Source organism: Myripristis murdjan, chromosome 3 (genome assembly GCF_902150065.1).
Source record: "Myripristis murdjan chromosome 3, fMyrMur1.1, whole genome shotgun sequence".
Taxonomy (NCBI): domain Eukaryota; kingdom Metazoa; phylum Chordata; class Actinopteri; order Holocentriformes; family Holocentridae; genus Myripristis; species Myripristis murdjan.
Window position 1 is genome coordinate 30,766,320 of NC_043982.1, and position 20,751 is coordinate 30,787,070.

The 20,751-nt window shown below is 42.2% G+C and overlaps 1 protein-coding gene across 1 annotated transcript; it reads right to left on the reverse strand.

The window, feature by feature from the left end:
• Nucleotides 1-222: 222 nt before the first annotated feature.
• Nucleotides 223-16,419, reverse strand: znf408 (zinc finger protein 408). Its single transcript, XM_030047770.1, has 9 exons — nucleotides 16,279-16,419; nucleotides 13,573-13,837; nucleotides 12,447-12,505; nucleotides 11,618-11,823; nucleotides 9,137-10,020; nucleotides 8,384-8,593; nucleotides 7,907-8,030; nucleotides 4,988-5,221; nucleotides 223-2,121 (listed from the first exon to the last, which is right to left on the reverse strand). The coding sequence occupies exons 2-9, from the start codon at nucleotides 13,831-13,833 to the stop codon at nucleotides 1,316-1,318; spliced, it is 2,784 nt and encodes a 927-aa protein (XP_029903630.1). The 5' UTR covers nucleotides 13,834-13,837; nucleotides 16,279-16,419; the 3' UTR covers nucleotides 223-1,315.
• Between the last annotated feature and the right edge of the window lie 4,332 nt (nucleotides 16,420-20,751).

Below are 20,751 nucleotides of genomic sequence, written 5' to 3' on the forward strand. Positions count from 1 at the left end.
GATCCCTTTGACTGTGTGCCAATGCAATTTCTCTCAGGCTATCAACTTATAAAACGGGTGATAGCTCAGAAAAAGACCTTTTTCTTTCATTCAGTCTAAAACCCAAAGTGAGAAAGCGACTGCTGCCAAGGGAACAAAGCTAATTACACTATTCCAGGTGTCTCTGAATACCAACTAATGAAGAGGCAAGGTTTTTGAACACCATCTACACCGAGACGAATGCAAGTAATCTATAACTTTGTTTAATACACAGCATTTTTTACTTTACAGTGTTTATAACCCCATAAATGGAGGAATGCTAATAACAATTCACAATACTGTCACACAGAGAAAGCTACACCTTGTGCGTCCGAGGCCCCCCCCCACCATAGACAATTTTAGCAGAAAGTGACAGAATCTGATAACACGTGGGAGTCCCAGAGGATGCTGAAGTTGTCAACATTAAGTTCATAAGTGAGTCTGTCTTTGATGTTGCATACACATCACTGGCTCCTTGATAAGGCTCTACAGTGACATTTCTTTGGTGCATGACGTGTGTTCCTAAATGAATACCTGAAAAGTAAAATCTATCCTAAAACATCTGAACATAGTTGGTATGTTTTGTTCTTTTGTGTTGCATTTTTCTTCCTCCATCAGATAACTAGCCAAATGTACAGCAGACAAAGTGATGCCAAGTCAAGATATTTCCAGTACAGCTTTAACAGTGTTTGACCACACAAAATACTTCATCATCAACAGTAAACATCGGATTTTTGGTGATGTCACTCCCTCAGAATCAAAAAAAAAAAAAAAAAAAAAAAAAAAAAAGAAGAAGAAGAGGGGTTCTTTCTAAAGTTGCCATTTTGCACTGACGATCAACAAACATCCTGGGAGAAATCTTTTGTAGAGGAGGCAAAGATAGTTTCTCTACCCACAGTTGCAAAAATAGACCACAACGCAATGCAGCCTGAGGATGAGCCTCACTTTTTCTCAACAGGAAAAACTGCCCCCTGTATTGCTCTCGCTCTCTCCACCTACATGTGCAACCCGGAGCTGAACGCAACGTGTTCACAGCCCATCTCCGGGGCTTCTTGAAAGGCATTTTGGGACATGTAGGAAAAGATCATGCAGTCTGAGCGCAAGTGGGTACACCTGAAAGTAAACTTTACAATACTGAAATGCACTGAATATCATAGCTTGATGATAGGAAACAGTGTATCTGAGGGCAGGCTTATCCATTAAAATTTTGATTTTTCATCCTGGGCTTCTCATCTTTGGACTCAGGGTCACTGACACATTCGTCGTGTTGTCCAACCACCAGAGATGGTTTTAGAAACTACACGGTCTCTATCTCCACCGTTTGAGCCACAGAGCAGAGCCCGCCCTCCTCCTGTAAGATCACCAGCTCTCCCACGGTCTGCTGTCCGTGGACCAAGATGCACTGCTCTCCAGCCTCTGATATCACCACCTCCACCAGTTCCTGCCCGGCTGCTTGCGGGAGTGGGCTCTCTGCGGTGAGGAGCAAAGGGGAGGAGTCTGATGCGGTTAAGCTTCCTGTTCGAGTCCCTGCAGTTTGAACATAGACCACAGTGTGTTCGACTTGTCCTGAGACGTCATGGTTGCTTCCTTCTCCTCCCCTCATTGTGTTCTCCTCCCCCCCTTCGACTCGAATCCTCCCTCCTATCTTCCCCACCTCATTCCCTTCAGCTCTCTGCTCCCCTACCCTGAGTTCAGCTCCCTCCTGTTCCCCCCCTGCTTCCTCCCCTTCTCCTCGCCTCGCTGTGACAACTTCTTCCACTCTTTCTGCTCCTCTCCTCGCCTCTGTCTCCCCCGTCAACTGAGGTAGTGAATTTTTTCTGGGTCTGCCTCGAACCGGTCTTGGGTGACTGGAATCTAAAGCCATTAGCACCTGCGAAATCTCCTTCCTTCTCCCCTCTCCCTGCCCTTCCTCCTCTTCCTCCTCGTCCCTCCTTCCCTCTCTCCTCTCCTCATCCTCCTTCATTCCCTCTCTCCTGTGTTGAGTTTGGTGCCTCAGTAGACTTTGTCTCAGAGTGTAGGACGCTCCACAGTGGCAGCTGAACGGTTTCTCCATCAGGTGAGACGACTTCATGTGTCTCCTCAGCTTAGTAGCCAGGATGTAGCCTGAGGAAACAAAAAGACAACACGAAATGAAAATTATAGATTTCGTAATCTTTAGGATCAATCACTAGATCAATTAATATCTGAACATGAGCGCCTCACTGACCAAATTAGAAACACAAACACAAGAATTTAATCTAGGGAGTTACAATAATAATATGTGGGAGCTGGAGATATTGACTACATTGTACTGCTACCTGTTACATTCAAAAAATTCAGAGCACATTCAAAATTTTTATGGTCCTGTTTGATTGGCCCCTAACCTGCACCTGCTATTGTCCACTCGGTCCAACAAACAGTAGTGGGTAACAGCCTCTGTTAGCTTGTTAGCACAATACACCTACCATCTATCATTTTTCGGAGGTTTATTTTAGCAATCTAACATTATATCAGAAGTGCCTCCATCTGATGTGGAACCGGTGGTGTCAGATTTTGACTTTCTCACCCCAACTCTACAACTGCTGTACCAGCCATCAAAATGTAAGCTTTTAGCAAGTGAGCTCTTCAGCAGTGTTAACTATGAATATTTTGCTAACATATTGTTGCAGGATTAGTAAGACCCACAGCTATTTCAGTTCCAACAAGCAGGATATTTTCCTCCTTGCTGGCCAGATGAGTCAAGGCATTAACTCACGAGAGGAACTAAAGCCAAACCAGCCTTGCTGTAAAGTATTACTATAGAACAAGCAGCCCCTAAAACTCCATTTTATTACGGTTATTGACTTTTAGGAACTCTCAAATCCTGGTGGAGGGTGAAGATAGTGCTCAAGAATCACACTAAATAAGGAAATCCCTGTTTTACCACCCCTTCAAGTACTTTTTTTCAGTATATTACTTGCCCAACTTAGACCATTAATATCTGTTTTGGGTCCATTAAAGGTGCATATAAATTGTTTATGATACATGCCTTAGGATCATCAGACCACAACCTCATACATCTAGAGCCTGTCTACAAGGCAGTCTTAAAAAGGGAGGAAATACAAACTTAAAATGTGAAGTGACTCTATTCTGTGCCTGCAGGGTACAAGTGTGGAGTGTACGAACTGGTGTGTGTTTTCCCAAATGGAACAGATTACTCAAACAAGGACAATGACATTGATATTGATATTGATAAATTTACTTTCAGAGTGGCTGACTATATTACATTTTGTGAGGAGTCTGTTATTACCAACCCAGGAGGTTAAACTGTATCCAAACAATAAACCCTGGATCACAAAATGCTTGACAGTAATGATCATGAAGACAAACACTACTTTAATAACTGGCCAGGGCTGAAATGAAAAAAATCCGAACTCAAGGATAAAGTTGAGGAGTAATTCAAAAGTAACAATTTAAAAAGTGTTTGGTGTAAAAGTTCAATTATAATAAGTACGCAGAAGAAAGGGAACAGGGTTATTGAACGGCAAACTGCTGCCACTCCTCAGCTAGTACTTGATGTGCAGAGCATGGTGTACTTTAGCAGACGCAGGCAAACAAGAGCCCTGGCCCTGATAAAATTTCAGGTCATCTTCTTAAACACTGTGCAGAGCAGCTGAATTTCATTTTCCATCACATTTCCATGTGCTCTCTAGAACAGCAGAAGATCCCCAAGCTCTGGAAGCAGACAACAATTGTACCAGTGGCTAAAAATAAATCCCCAAGGCTTATCTGTGATTTCAGACCTGTGGCTCTTACTTCACCACTTATAAAGGGATTTGAAAAGCTTGTTAAGAGGGGGGTGATGGGGACTACAGAGGGTGCATTAGACCCTGCAGTTTGCGTAAAAGAACAAAAGAAGGGTTGATGATGCTGCTCTTGCATTACTAAACCTTTTATAGCACCTTGAAGCGCCAAAGGCTCCTGCTCATCTATTGTTTTCACATTTTTCCTCTGTTTTCAACACAAATCAGCCCCACATTTCACTTGAGAAACTCGTCTAACTTGTCTAATTTTAAGATTGGGTAAAGGTTAATGGAACCAAGTCTGAGATGTTGTGCTCTCCCACTGAATCACCCAAAGGCTGCATCTTTTCTGTACATCGTGTGAACCAGTGACTGCAGAAGTTCCCATTCTGGCAGACATATTCCTATATAATATTTAGATGACTCAGTCATTGTGACTCTGTTACAGGGAAGTGATCTGGCTCATGGTCTGGTGGTTGATGATTTTGTTCAGTGGTGTGACAGCTGCTTTTAAAATGGAATGTAACCAAACCTACAGATTTGAGAAGGAAGCCCAAAATTCCCATTCAAACTATAATTAAATTAGAGGCCATCAAATAGTTTCACAGTTTGAAGCATTTGGGAGCCATAAAGAATTCAACAGCATGACAGTGGAAACTTATACACACATATGCAAACAGTCATTCAAAAGCTCTTAATAACCTGGCTGCATTTATATAAAAAAAAAAAATAATAACTTCAGTTGATTCACTCACCCTGTCAATTAATATTTCCATCACATCTGGGAAGTTTACTGATGAGAGCAAACAGGCTAGAGTAATCCCAATTTTCAAATCTGGAGCTACTGATGCGGTATGTAATTAAAGAGCAATTAGCATTCTCCCTGTTTTCTCCAAAGTTCTTGAAAAAGTGGCTTCAATGAAGTTACAGAACTACTTGGAAAAAAAAAAAAAAACTATTTGTATCCTCTTCAATTTGGTTTTTGTCTGGTTTTCTGGTTTTGTCATTCTACGAAAGGTCTTGTGCAAAAAAGAGGAAAACAGTGATGGCATCATCTCGGCATCAACCGAGCACAAAACCAGTGGGTACAGATGCCAGCAAGGACAAACATACTTCATCAACTTGGCAAAGCTAAATTTCTGCTGGAGAAACCCAATTACTGAGCCATGTAACCCCAAGTGACTTGTAAATGTCAATAATGTTGTAACCTTTTCCGCAGATATGGCAGCAATGTGGCCTTTCTCCACTGTGTAGTCTCTCGTGGGCCCTCAGGGTGTGCGGGTCCCTCAGCGCTTTTCCACAGTAGCTACAGAGGAAAACCTCCCCGGTGTGGCAGAGCAGGTGTCGGCGTAGTTCTGGTTTCTGGGAGAAACTCTGATCACACTGGGAGCAAGCGTATGGCTTCTCACCGCTATGAATTCGAAGATGGCCCTGGAGGTTCCCTGAGACACACAGACATGATGATTCAAATTTTCTTCTAAAACCCTTTGGGAAAACTACCTACTATACTACTCACAAAAAGTTAGGGATATTTGCCTTTTGCGTGAAATTTATGGAAAATGTAAAATGTTCACGCTACAGTGATATTATATCATGAAAGTAGGGCATTTTAGTAGAAGCATACACTGGTGATTTCCTCATCTCAAACAATTTCTTGAAACAAAAGCCAACAGCAGTGGTGGGTATACCAAAACAAAAAATGTCAGTGTCAATAACTTGTCATGTGCCCTTGAGCATCAATTACAGCTTGACAACGACGTCTCATGCTGTTCACAAGTCGACTTATTGTCTGCTGAGGCATGGCATCCCACTCTTCTTGAAGGGCGGCCCTCAGGACATTGAGGTTCTGGGGTACAGAGCTCCGAGCCTCTACACAGCGACTCAGCTGATCCCATAAGTTTTCTATGGGATTCAGGTCTGAGAAAGTGCAGGCCACTCCATCTGAGGTACCCCAGTCTCCAGCAGCCGTTCCCTAATGATGCAACCTCGATGAGCTGGAGCATCAAACACCTGATGTGAATTTTGCCGTTAAGCTCCTTGTTAGAGAACAGCAACTTGTGCAAAAAGTACTGAAACATTGAACAGTTGGACATGTGCATTCAAAAGTTTACAGAAGGTCACATTAAGTTCACCTGTAAAGGTTATAATGCATTTCAGGTTCATCCTGAAATTTCACCCGAAAGCCGAATATCCCTAACTTTTTGTGAGTAGTGTATTAGTCTAACAAAATAGTCTCATAAATACTGAATAATATTATTTTTCTCAAAACCTTAAGGGTCAATATTATTGGTATCCTTAAGCAATATTTAAAATAAAAACAATACGTTTTTTTTTTTTTTTTTTTTTTTTTTAATAGATCTCAGTCTCCAGAAACTTGATGGATGACTTTCACCATTCACTGTTTGCACCTCAGAGGAGACAGATGGTTGCTGACCTACACAAATCAGGTGTCAGACAGATGAAAAATACATAATCAGATGAAAATAGCGCTAAGCACATACACAATAACACAGAAGTTTCAGAAGTCTGGAACAGTTGCACAATTGTTTGGAGGAGGACACGTGCATTTTGTCCCCATAGGAAGACAATGAAGGAGGCAAAGAAGAAGCCAAAGATCACAGGTTCAGAACTGCACAGTTTAGTGAAATTTGGGGCTATACAGTTTTAAAATCATGCCTCCTCCATGTTAAAAACTCTGCTTACTGAGACAAACCAAGAAACTGAGGTGTCTGAACTTTACCAAGCATCACAGGAAGTGCACCTGGATCATGGAGCACTGATGGTTGTTTTGATGCTGGTGGTCTCTTGTTAATTGGCTGCCAGCCATTTTCAGAACAGAAAGCCCATACTGCCAGCATTTTAGAGCATTTAAGTGATCTAGAACACGACTAGATTGCTGTGAGTTATGACAAACTTCATCGCTAGGCCCAGGTTGGTGGTCATTTTTTTTTTTTTCTTCAGATGGTGCCTGGAGCGCAACATTAGTCTCCGTGGCTTCACTTGCCTAGATCACTCATCTCCATGGTAACCATCAGAGTCACTCGAATTCGAAGAATCCTTTCTCACGTTTGCTAGCGTCTTACTACTTGAATTACTGCAACACATACTCTGTTCTAGTGTAAGCTGCCTAAACTTGTCTGATTTGCAATGTTGCGACATTTTTCTCTCTATCCTCTCTGCCTTCTCTCTTTCATCTCTATCCTTTCTGATGCAGATACGAGCTTAAACTATTCACACAAACTTCACCAGCCCCCTCCTAACCCACCCCATTGAAAAGTCTAATTGATGTCACATGCCGTCTTTGGCAGTCAACGTTTGGATTTGAATTGACGTCTACAGACATCAATGGCAGCCAATGAGTTAAGATCGATGGCATTATGAATTCACCATAGTACCACGGCATTTTTGCTCAAAACCTGGCTGCCTCTATCAGGAGGTTGAGAATTGGTTACAAATGGACCTTTCAACAAGATAGTGACCTCAACCTTTTATCAAAATTAATATAGAAATGGTTGCAGGAATACAAAATCAGCATCATCAATCAATCATATCAATCAATTGCAGCTACATCGAGATCAAAATGGATGCAGTCGAGCTGTTCTCTGGTATCAATTCATTTTAAGTCTAGTCATATCACAGTTTCTTTTTTATAATGCTGCATACTTTGCACTTGCTTTATCTAATTTTTATTGAAAATTGTATTTTCCACTTTATAATTCTTATCCTGCAGACATGTTGCACTTTTTATTTGACATTCATTTTGAATCTGGCAGGCATTTTGCACTGTGCATGTAAATTAATGGGTTACGTTTCGGTGTGCTATGCGTGGGAAGGCTTTAGCGTATGAAATGCTAAATGAGAACTACTGTTTATAACTGCAGCCAAATGCGTTGTATGTGCTGCATATTTATAAAGTCAATAAGGCTTGATCACACTTTCTGGGTAGCACCTTCACCATGCCTACTCCTCTAAATTATGAAATAAATACAACCACCAAGTCTTTAAAAGGATCTTTTGTTGACAGAGAAACATCTTTGGCCAATGTGACATTTTCAAATGAAGCAAAGCTAACTACTGATCACCTGCCTGCTGCGGTAGGAAAACTGGATTGATGCCAGCAACATTACCTCTCTGTCTGAAAGCCTTGCCACAGTGCTGACAGATGTGAGGTTTCTCCCCTGTGTGGAGCTTCATGTGGTTCCTTAGAGAGCCTGAGTTGGCCAGCAGCTTGGAGCACACTGTACACTGCAACTGGGGGAGGAGCAAAACATACGGTGTGTGATGTCACCCAAGCCTCATTTGAAATACCTTTAACTGGTAACTGCTACTTGTAGAGAGACTGAGGGGAGCGTGCAAATTGTAACATTTGACATGAAGGATTTAACAATTTAAAATAAAATCCTGAAAGAGCTAGGGGCAAGGTGAAGCAACAGGACTGAATTAAATTTGTTTCAGCATAGATTTTAGGAGAAAAAAATAAGAAAATGATATGTCTAGCTGCCCAACTTCCTCCTGGTTGAACAGGCAGTAAGTACTTTCAAAGTTAAGACAATTTAAAAATGTCACGACAGATGACTGAAGTGCAAAATAAAACATGTCCCCACCTTGGTAGGCTGTCTGTGTGACTCCCTTTTGCAGTGATTGAGGCGGTGGATGCGCAGGGAGGGGCGGCGTGCGAACGCCTTGCCGCAGAGGTCACAGACGTAAGGTTTCTCTCCAGTGTGCAGGACCATGTGTTCCCTGAGGTCCCTCTTCAGTCCGTAGCTCTTCTCACAGTGAGGGCAGGAAAATGGACGTTCGCCACGATGACTCCCCTGGAAATATTACCATTTTTATTTCCTTGCTGCTACTGTTAGTGGGGTACGGAAATTGCCATTCTACATAATTACTAAGACAGTGTCCAACAGAGTCCAATCTTGAAAGAAAAATTTCACCCTAAAACATTGTTAATGTAGCTATCAGCAATGTAACCAGGGCTAATTTTGTAGCTGTAGTTGCTGCTGATGTATTTTTCTTACTCATGTGGATAAATAGGCTAAGCTAGGTGCTGTTGTCCCTCATAATTCAAGAGCTTCTTTCTAGAGTCAACAATTTGCACCAGTGTTCAACAATTACACAGGGAGAAACCTACTGTAGAAGAGGCAGAGATACCAATTTCTCCATTGTCAGTCACCTCAATAGACCAGAGTGCAATGTTGCCTCTTGAGTAAGGAGTGACTTTAAAATACTCTTGCGCTCTCTCGCTCTTTCTATGCTATTGCTCTCTCCACATACATGTACAACATTTCCTCTGTGATTTTATGCAGCTGCCATGCTTTGGGTAATAACTAACTCAGTCTGTCAATCAAATCTCCCACCTGATGGGCCTTGTAGTTTTCTGCAGAGCTGTAGCTTTTCCCGCAGTACTGACAGCTGAAGGGTTTAGTGTCTGTGTGGGTGAACTGGTGCTTCTTTAAGTGGCACAGCTGGTAGAAACTTTTACCACAGCTGGAACACTTGTACCGCCTCTCCCTAGCAACCATTTCAAAAACCTCCGGTTGCCTAGCGAGAGTCTCCCCAGCAACATGCCTTGCCCCTTGAGCACCAGCACCAGCACCAAGTGTCTCCATGGAAACCGTCTCCCTGGCAGTGTACTGGGTGCCCTCGCTGTAGCTGCTCCTCTGTTTGGGCGGGTGGGGGTGAACGGGGTGCGGCGGTGCCTCCAAATGTTTCGTACGGCCGATCAAACAGTGCACTCGCCGCGGTTTGGCAGCCAGGCGGGAGCTGTGCCTGATGGGCGGGGGCACAGACGGGCCTCGGGAGTCTTTGTCCCCACCTCCCTCAACGGGACAGTGTGACTGCCTCTCTATGGCGGCTGTCTGTCCCTCCGCATCCCCCCTCGCAGCCGGGACGCCACCTGTTGTTGCGTCTGCAGCTTCGGCGGGCAGCACCTCTGTGCTTCCTCCTGCTGCTGGAGGTGTGTCAGTACTTCTGCCCTGCTGTCTGTCTGCATGGCAGCTTGGCCCGGACTTCACTGGAGTGTCTGAGGCAGATGGGATTTTCTCAGGTCGACTCTTCCTCCTGCATGAGGCCGGCTGAGTCCTCTTAACCTCCCTCTGGGGCTTTCTGTCCTCCTCCTCCCCTTTCTTCTCCTCTGCCCCCTGTGGTGTCTCCTTCTCCGTTTCCTCTCCCGGCCTGGTTTGTGTGTCAGCAAATATTGTCTCCGAGTCTTTCTTGTATTCAGGACATTTGACCTTGTAATCTGTCAGAGAGAAACATCATTTTGTGAAAAATAATCCTCTCATACCTTTTCACTCATCATTATGATGCTACAACACTTTGTGGGCAAAGAGTATGTGTGGTGTGCGGTAGAATAGTATGGTTTGCACATCGTGTATATAAAATCACTATACTGTTTCTGCATTTTTCACAAAGTCATATAAATTTATGTCTGGCAACATATAAAACAAATATTTGTGTGTGTGCACTTATGAACACCTGCTGCATGTTAATTACCATGTGCTACTGCAACTGCGTCATCTCCTCGCAGGAATCAATAAAGTTTCATCTGACCGTCTTATTTCTCATTTAGCATTTTTTTTAAAAGACTTATTGATTTAATATATTGAAATTAGTCATCTGCAATAACAAGAGTTTAATGAGGCCACAGCTGAACATGCACATTAACAAATTAAAAGTTATTAAAAGTGTAAATGCCTTTCCACAAGCGTCATACTAATGCTGTTTGAATTTTTTAAGTCTCTTTAACTCTTAAACTATCACATGAATCACATCTCTCAAGCGCTCCATGATCCACAAATTCTTTCAGCCAAAAAACACAAGAAGGTGACAGCTGGAGAATATATTTAACATAAACATACATGTCCTTCCTACATAACTTTGTTGGTTGTTTTTCCCAATTTACTGATATGTATTTGTGTTGTGCAGTAATGATTTTCAGTTTTCACAATTCAAGTAAGGGATTTCATTGTGTGATGTTTAAGTCTTAATTCTTTTATCATCATCCAGTTCAGTGAAGCTGTCCTCTTTGTTTTACAGGACATTTGTTTAAACTATAACTACAAGCACAATAATGAAAAGAGCTGACAGAGAGGCTACATGTGTTGCTAGATATGTGACAAAAAAGTCAGTCTGCTGAACTCCAGGGGTTGATGTCCCTTTGGTTCCACCTAGTGGACATGATGGATGCAAACAAAGAAGACTACTGCAGCATCACTAACCAGCATCTAATGAGCAGAACAATCAGACCCAGGTAACTCTGTTTATCTTACCTGATCAGTTTTTAATAACGTATCGCGTTCAAAGAGATGATCGATCATTTGTACGGTTTGACCATTATTCGTTTTTGAAAGCTGCACGTATTCAGTATCTTCAAATCTGAACATTTCCATGCCAGTCAGTTTCAAGAATTGAGAGTTTGCCCCCAGAATTTCATTACCATCATTATTAAAAAAAAAAAAAAACTCATCTGAAAATGCATTAAGACCATGATGGGACACTGAAAACTCTCCACTAAAACCCAGACCAGTGACACTCTTTAAAGGTTTGCTGCTCCTTTAGGCATAAACAAAACCTTACTGAGCACTTCAAAGACAAAGTATGCACAGGAATTAAAATTTAGAAGCGGGGTTTAACAGACTGTTTTAGGAAGCTATGGTATTACAAATCATAAGAAAAGTGGGTGATCTAAAAGGACAGATATATCAGCACTTTCTCGAAATACTTCTAATACTTCTAATAAATTAGATATTTGTGATATTTTACTCCTGTGACAGGATGTGCATACTGAGTAGGGTTATAAACAGCTTATTCCCGTGGTAAGTGTGCTGTGTAGTTACCTCTGTGCTGTCTAACACAGCGGCCCTGTGTGTCAGCCTGCTGAGTTTTTCCTTCAGGCTCGTGGTACAACAACAGCTCCGTCCCTGGCTGGATGTTGCGACACACACGCAGACGCACATCTGCGCACACACCTGTGCACGTCTCTCCACACACACACTGCATGGTCACGTTCTCATGTTCTCTGCTCCGCACCTGGCAGGCAAAACTGGAGGACACACACACACACACACACACACACACACACACACAAAGACAAAGCGAAGCAGAACGTGAACATGAAGATGTTAGACGGTGGTAGCACCTGTTTGTCTGTGCAGCTGTGTCAGTGTGAGGAAGGGTTAGGCATTACAAAGGCCCAGGGTTAAATGCACTGCAAAGTTCATAAAATGCCTGTCAAAACTGAAAGTGCAAAGGGAGGAAAATGGCCCTGACAATTCGGAGTATCCTCTGTTTTTTTTGCATTTCACCCTACTGACATTATGGGGTGAACTGTCATGAAAAGTGAGTGTTTTTTTCAAAAACAGCAAAGTACACACCACCACACTGCATCAGCAAAAATCTTAAAAATATGGTAAAACAACTCAATGGTGTTGGTAGATGGACTGGAAACAGAGAGAAAAAACAGTGCCATCCTATTCTTTATGCAAAGAAAAATGTTGCATTATATGATTTAAATCTTGGCAGCACAGCTTGTTTATTTGCCAACATGCAATGCAACATATTTTTTCAAAGATCAATAAAATTACCTCTGAAAAGGACAAAGTGTGTGTGAGTGTGTGTGTGTGTGTGTGTGTGTGTGTGTGTGTGTGGTAAACTATGTGTACCCACCTGATCCAGAGGGCTTTATCTAGTAGAGCTTTCTTATCAGCTACTAACTCCATCATTGCCTGCATAAAACAACACAACACATAACTTTGCATTGCAGTGTTGCTCCATAAAACTGAGACAAATAATTAGGATTATTTTCCACGTCTTAAACTCAGACATTAAAACAGGCTGGTGAGTACAGCTGCACTTTGAATGCACCTGTTGATTCTGTGTCCTTGCAGATCTATTAAGTGGTATATTTTTATCTCAAAGTCTATTCTGAGCCTGCCTCCTTATGCTGCTATGCTAAAAAGGCTGGTGGAAATTTACTGCCTCGTCAAAGGAGCTGTTTTTGTTTTTTTGTCCCCGGTGTCTCAGCTAAATTTGACAAAAAGGCTTGCGTGCACTCTGCTCCCTCCATCTGGAACTGATTACCACATGATTTCAAACAGAAAAAAACTGTCTCGCACATGGTGCATTTAAAATGATTATGACAGACCCTGAAGCCGACTCGACAAGGTGGAGTCTGTGCCGAGCGCTGATCGCTGCAGTGTTTCTGCACTGCACGTCCCACAGATCGCCTGTCAATCAAACAGTGTGTCCAGCACTTTGACGTCTTTTATCTTGACTTTTTGTTTTAGACTTTTTCCAGGAAAAGAGATACCAGACAACAAGTATTTAGAGCAGCAGATGTAAAAGGCTTCATAGACTCAGTTAAAGTTGAACCACTGTTGTGTATATCAACTGATAACAGAAGCATACAGAGATCTTATTTATATTATTTATATTTATAGAAATTGTCTGGGATTTCAGATATTGTAATACTGAGATCTGGTATAACTGATGTCTTTTCCTGGTTTTAAAGGCTGCATTACAGCAAAGAAATGCAATTCTCTGCATGTATTACACTGTTCTAGCTGTTTTAATTTTTTGTCTCTACCTGCTTGGTCACCATATCTACATTACTGATTATTGTTACGCAAAAATCTCAGGTGTAAATATCCTACGAAAACGCCGACAGTCAAACAATGTCGTCACAATATCAAAATCGAACTATTTGGTCCAAGACATCGAGACATTTGAATTTGTCCATATTGCCCGGCCCTATTTTAAATATCACAGATTATCACATTAAAAAGCTGTTTACCTCCTCTGTCTCCATGTTGATGCTCTGATCCTTTTTGGACGTGGGGTCAGAGGTCATCATGAGGTCACCGTCAGGGTCAGCGTGGCTTATCCAGGCCCATTCTGTGTCGCCCTCCTTCCCCAGCAGGGATCCGGCCCCCAGCGAGCGGCCGACCCACCACAGACCCAGCTGGCCCTCGCAGAGCCTCGATGGTCCCACAGCCAAACCCCTGGGGATCAGGGAGGAGAGCAGCGAGACGAGAGGAGACGGAGGACTGGCCATCGCCCTGGAGACGCAAACAGCAAGCAGAATATATCAGGTTACATTTCACAACAGGTCAGATTAAACAATATTGTTTTTTTTTTGTTTTTTTTTACAGCTGGAGTGACCGGAGGTGAGTAGGGAGAGAAGGGGTGACAGGCTAGACTTACAAGACTCCATCGTGTTGTGGTAAGACACAAAACAGCTGAGAATAAGTGTTGAGAGTTGATGTTAGGGATTTAGGACTTTGTCTTACTTTAGATAATATGCCGAGAACAGGAGACGCACTACATCTAAGATTTTTAATGAGTGAGGCCCTGTGAGCAGAGTCAGAAACCAACAGACACTCTGGGAAAAAACAGCATATGAAATAAAAATGAGGCAAAAATATACTCCAGAAAATTAGAAGTGCCCCTTTTTTTTTTTTTTTCTTTTTTTTGCATTTGCCCTGTTTATTTTTTGTTGTTGTTGTGTTTGTGCTGTCAAATTAGTCATGCATGAATGTGACTAATGTTCCATGTGCGCGATGAAAGGTGATTCATGGGAGCAGATGACCAGGTGATTCTTTCCACAGCATTCTGGGAAAGAAAAATGGAGCAGTTTTCACAAGAAAACAAGTAAGCAGCTTGAAGCAGAAGGAACGCAGAGCACTTTGGTTTATGTGATGCTGTATTATGACTGAAAATAAAAACACATCTTAGTGGTACAAACCAAGTGTTTACAAGCCAGTATGCAGTGGAAATGTATTATTTCACATTTAAAATAAAGATCCAAAATGGCTGTAAATCATGGTCAATTGATCAAAAATTGATGTCTGGAAGAAAAAGTAAATTTTATACTCAACAGGCAGACAAGACGTGAATAGGACAGGGGCAGGCAGGGGTGGGGAGGCATTGAATTGGAGAAGAAAACAGCTCAGGTCAGATTATATAAGACTCGGGAAGCTGGAGGCAGTCACAGCATAAGGAAGTATTGATTAGCCGTCACCCGGTAGATCAATACAAACCAGAAGAGATGTCAAAACTTTGCAAGACAGTAGCTCAGGTTAGATGAAGGTAACTTTAATAAGTGGACTGGCTGGGGGGAGGAATGTAGTCAGAGGAGGGCAGGAGAGAAATGGCGCACACGTAACATTGCATTATACAATTTTAACAGCACGGAGAGGACTAAGTGGCTTCCAACACGGTGGAAAACAGCAAACAGCATCTCGAACCACTTGCCAGATATTTACATTTACGATGTAAACTAGGGCTGAGATGACATGCTTATCTCCTGATTCTAGCATTGTGATTCTACAAGAACTGCAATTCAGTATTATCATTTATTGTGATTTATAGTTTCTGAATTATCCTCTAGAGATTGTGGCTGTAAAGTATCACGAGGCTCTGATTATCTTATAGGTTACAGTGGGTCATTTTATGCAGTGATGTCACGTTTCAAAAATGGTCTCACTACAATGAAATGGCCACTACGGGGGCTTACATTAGCACACATGAAGAAAACTGGGCTCACTGAATCCACAAGAGTCTGAGCGTTGCAATCAAACCCAATTTATGCAACTCCAACACTGTTTAGGCCCCAGTCTGCACAAATACACCATTTCACAACAGGCCAAAATAACACATTTGGACTGCATGGTTTGTGCGCCAAACTGCATGGGATTAACATAAAGTGGGCATGTCTGCAAAGGGGAGACCTATGGGTGCCCAGAGGACCCACTTTCTTTCAGAGATCCTGAGGTCAAAGGTCAAGGGACCCTGCTGAAAATAGCCATGCCAGTTTTTCTTTGCTAAAATTTTGACAACCTAGAGCTGCTTGGAACCAACGTATTACTTGGGTCGTCTAGTTTCATAAGATACCAACATTTTTTAAAAACATCAAATCGATTAAGAAATTTAAAAAAAACAAATTAATTTAATCGATTAAAAATCGTAAAAAAAAAAAAAAAAAAAAAAAAGAATCACGATGCCTGAGTGAATGGATTTCCCCCTACCTTTAATATTAAAGATATTAAAGTTAAATTTGTACCAGCTATGCTCACATGCATGTGCCGTATCAACAGTTTTTGATAATATTCACAGCAGATTGAGATTATATTATGGAAACCAATCGGTCTGCCTCCTAACGCAGGGTAAACGCACTTGTGGCCAACAACAATCACTCACAGTCAGCTGCATTTTGTGCCTTATAGCTCCAGGTTTCCCAGTAAATCACAGCAAAACATATGTTTCGCTCGGGAAACCGGAGCTCCAGCTAATTCGTCACAAACTAGTTTTAGCGTCCATGTAATATCTAACACACGTTACATGTTTTTATTGGAAATATCAACGGCAGAGATGATGTTGGTGTCCGCCAGATGTACCGTGCGCACCGGGTTAGCTAACAGGCTAACGTTAGCAAGTGTGTGTGCGTCATACGATCCTAAACGTAAAAGACTTCCGTGAAGGAAAGTAGTTGTGCACTAACTTGAGCCGGACTCAGTGGCGGGGCCGCTATGTTGTCAACCTGATCAGCTGTTTATGCCGCTCAAAACTCCGGGAAAGCCATCGTTCTCCAGCGAGAAAATCTCGGTAGCGGAAGTCCTCGTCCGTTTGCAGTCCGGTGGGAACAGAGGGTGTGGTGTCTTTTGGTCCTGCTCGAGTCCATACCGTTATTTCATTTCCAAATCTGAAAAGCTCCAGAGTGATCGGTGACATGACATAGCACACTAATAATGATTAGATGAGGTATTAGGTAATTATTAGATTATTATAGACATTCCCAGCCCGTTAGATTCAGTTTTTTAACCAAAAGTGTCACTGGCTTTCAGGTGTATGGTAATACTCCTTTTTATATGAGATTATCAAATCAGGCTTTAATCTGTTTTGTTTTTCATCAAAAGGTTTTTGATTGATGGTGTATGTGGTGCAAGAAATTGATAATGGATATGCAGTTGACAGATTTATGACTCAGAAGTGAGGCAGAATATACACATACAAAGCAATGCTTCTTAATTTTCATGCATCATCATATTTGAGTAGACGCGGTTCTGTTTTAAATACCATGACAGTGTGCACCTGATTGTTTTTTTGTTTGTTTGTTTGTTTGTTTGTTTGTTTGTCACTATGTCCACATGTTCACAGCCGTCGTCATGTCACATCATCCGCCTGGAGCTGACGGCTGGTCAAAAGCTGCTCCTGCACTTCGCCTCTCAGCTGCGGGGCAGGGATGTGCTGCTGAACTCGGCCCACACTGAGCAGTGACTCATCAGCCTCCACTGGGCTGCCCAGCACCTCAGGTCCCTTAGGGCCCGCCACGTCCCCAGGAGCCCCAAGACAGGGGCAGACTTGATTTCCTGTGGGAGTTTGTGTCACCATGAGAGGCAGCAGCTCTGTCTGGACCTGGCAGAGCTGCTTTGGCAACAGTTTGAATGGTGAATCTGCCTCACAGGAGTCTGTTCAGTGCCCTCTTTGGCTCCCCCTGAGGGCCAGTGACAGAGCAACTCTGGTGGTGGATGCATTTGCCCTCTCAGTCTGGCTTTAAGGACTACCGCATGCACACCTCAGCAGATGCTCATCCAGCTGCTGTGTTGGATCAAGACCCAGTGGCTGTCAGTAAAGATGGTTCCAATAATATTGGAACCTTATCGGTATCGACCGGTATCGGCTTTAAAATTAAATATCGGCATTGGCCCAAAATTAAAATTTCCACCATTTATTAGCCACTTGCAAAGCCCATTAGAGGGCATAAGCCCATACAACTAACAGGCAGTAGATTGAACTCGTGGTCCATGAGTCTGGGCGAAGACCTCTGACATGGAGCCCAGCTGTCGCCAGAGACTGCGCTGAGTTCATCTGGGAGAAAAGTCCGATCTGGACCAGGTGTTGCCTCAGAAGTCGGTCACCTCCATGATTGGCTGGTAGGTGCATCAAAGTTGTCAGGATGCCGGGGCGGGGCCTCGTGTGCATCAGCCAATAGCAAAGCCCATTAGTGGGCTACACCCATACTCATAGAGCTGGAGTTACATCCAGGCTAATAAATAGTTGTTTTTGTTTGGTGTTAAGCCTCTTTGTGGGATCATAAGCTACAACAGGTGAGCTGACAAATTAGTGAAGCATTTCTATTAGGCAGTCATGTCAAATTAGTATAGACTGAACTGAGCAAGAAGCAATTTAGTAATAAACTAAGCAAAAAGTAATTTAGGTATGCTTTGAAAGCATGTACATCCCTTTTCCCATTTCATTTACAAATGCAAGTTGACCAGTGAGATGACCAGTCCTGGAGCCCCAGGTGAGCGAGGTGAACTGGTGCACACAGGGAAACGGTCAGTTGGATTGAATTGGGGTGGGGAGAATCCTTAAAAGGACTCCTTTCAGCTGCAGGGCAAAACTGACGCCATTTGTAACCCACCCTGTTGGGCAAATAGAAATTTACCGTAATTTTATTATTCTTATGAGTCAGAGCTGTAGTCTATTTACACCAGCTGCAGCCCCAGAAACACAGAGCTCACTGAAACGCGGGCGGAAGGTGAAAGACGCTTTGGTTGACTTTACCTGGAATATTTGGGTGGTGACTCTCCTGGAATGAGACAGGCTTGATTACTCTGCAGTTTATAAATTATACAAGTTTCTCACTTGTGAAATTCACAGATTGCTGGGCCCATGCTTTTGCTTGTAGTATGAATCTAGTGACATACAGTCTATCAGTCTCGAAAAAGCAATTCATTACAATCAAAATATTTTTATTTAGCATTCCATAATATTTTTTCAGAATACAAACATTCCGAAGTGTGAGTACATTCTGCAGAGCTTCATCACACACCAGTTTGGTGTTACACAATAAACTGGAAAACATAAAACAAGTCAAAAGAGGCAGATGATATGGGGAGATGGGACAAACAAAACAGTTTCTATCTGTAACTGTGCAGCTGCCCCATGTAAAGACACACAAGAGGAATCAGTGTTTCATGGCTGTAGATAATTTTATACACCATTGCTTTGTCCAGTGAGAGAAAACTGTGGCGCTTTTGAAACATTTATATTTGTGATTTGCATTTGAACTTTTGAATTATTGTATTACATAGGCACACAGTAGACATATGCAGAGCTTCTTTGGCGTATCATGCAGCAGGTGACATTATGTGTTGTGTGGGTGAAGGAGGCACAGCCTCCTGTATACAGCAACAATGACACAAAACAAGTGCACAAACTGAAGCAGTCAAGGTTGGAGAAACAAGCATTTCACACTGCAATGATTACAGTGATAACCTAGGAGAGATCATTTCCTCTGAGGTTACATACATGAAATAGATAAGTTAACTTTAACAACTGTACCACAAAAATGCTATGCACTGCACAGCCATGAGGAACACGATGGCAACTCTACTGAGCACAAACATAAGAAAAGACTCAAACCAACCAACATGACAAACTGGGGTGATGCACAATTTAACTCCATCCACTAGGGGAGGAACTTGTCAGTGAGTGATGAATTGAATTCCCCCTCACTTATTGTTCATTCTGCTGTAGATTCACTCCTCATTATGAACTCCCTTCCACCCAACCCCCGCCTATATGACAACGGCTGACTCAGCACAGTGCAGAGCGACGCCCATCCAGTGTGTCAAGCAGAGATACTGTCCGTGTGTGGAATCAATAAATAAATGGTTGTGTATTCTCACTGAGCAAAGTATTCTGCTTTTAACCACTGAGTTATAGCAGACACTATAGCAAATATACCTTATACAGTTTGTTGGCCTTGCTTGCTGTCTCTCTATGGCTTAGATTACATTAAATAAATAACATCTCATTGTGTCATTAAAACTCTTTTCTTACTACACATTTGATTTTTCCAAACCTCCAAAGACTTACATCTGATATCATGGACAAGAAAGACTCTTTAGAGACCTGACAACATCCAACAGTCCCTTTAAAATCTACTTTTGTTTATAGGATTAGTTATTGGTAAGTCATAAATGCTTGCTGGACATGCAGTGCATGGAGATGCATGACTTAGGCTGGACTGTTAGTTACAGCTGCTACACTTAAAGGAGAATACGGGTGTCATTTAGAGTTACAGCCTATTAACTATTATTACAGTGCATCGCAGTTGGTTTGCAGTACATGTTGTATGTCATTTGATGTAAGAACAATTTTTCATTATTTTAAAAAACTTTATAGTGTCAGAACTAGTTTGAGACTAACTGCTGTCCAAGCCTACAAAACTTCCCTAAAATAAAGAGATGTGGCTGTGACAAAAAAGTTTATAAGGTGACATATTTTTTGAGAAATTATTTCCCGCAGCAGACCTCCATTCTGTCCTGTCTCCTGTGTCAGCTGACTGACAGAAAGCAGAGCTCAATGTCATGTAGCACTGATGAGAAAACACTCAACTCAGTGCCAGTGAAATAAGGATAAAACAAACTTTAGCCAAACCAAATTACAGCTCCATCATGTTTACCCTGATGGATTATCTCATTCTATGAGATTTTTTTTTTTTTTTAAATATTATACATGAATGAATGGCAGCCAATGACTTCTTCTGAAAGAGGAAAATGAGTTCTGATATCTCCTATTATGGTGACTGTGTGCAACCTACACCACGGGCACAACTTAAAAAACACCATTATTCTCCTTTAAGCTTTTCTCAAACTTTCTCCTGACATTTTCTTTCCCCGATGAAATTGCAAATAGTGAGCTATGATTATGAGAACAGCTGACAAATGACATAAAACAGATGACTGTCTAGTACCTTAAACCAGTTTTCCTCATGATCATACTAAAGTGCCGAAGTTCACCTAAATGACAGACAGTGTGTGCGGACTATTTCCCTCCGGCTCTGAATGTTTCAGTAAGGATGACCAGGGTGAACCAAGTAGAGGCCACAGACGCTGCTGTCTGTGGACAGACAAGTCACATAGCGCAAAGTATTCCAGCAATGACGTCAGCAAACACATTACAA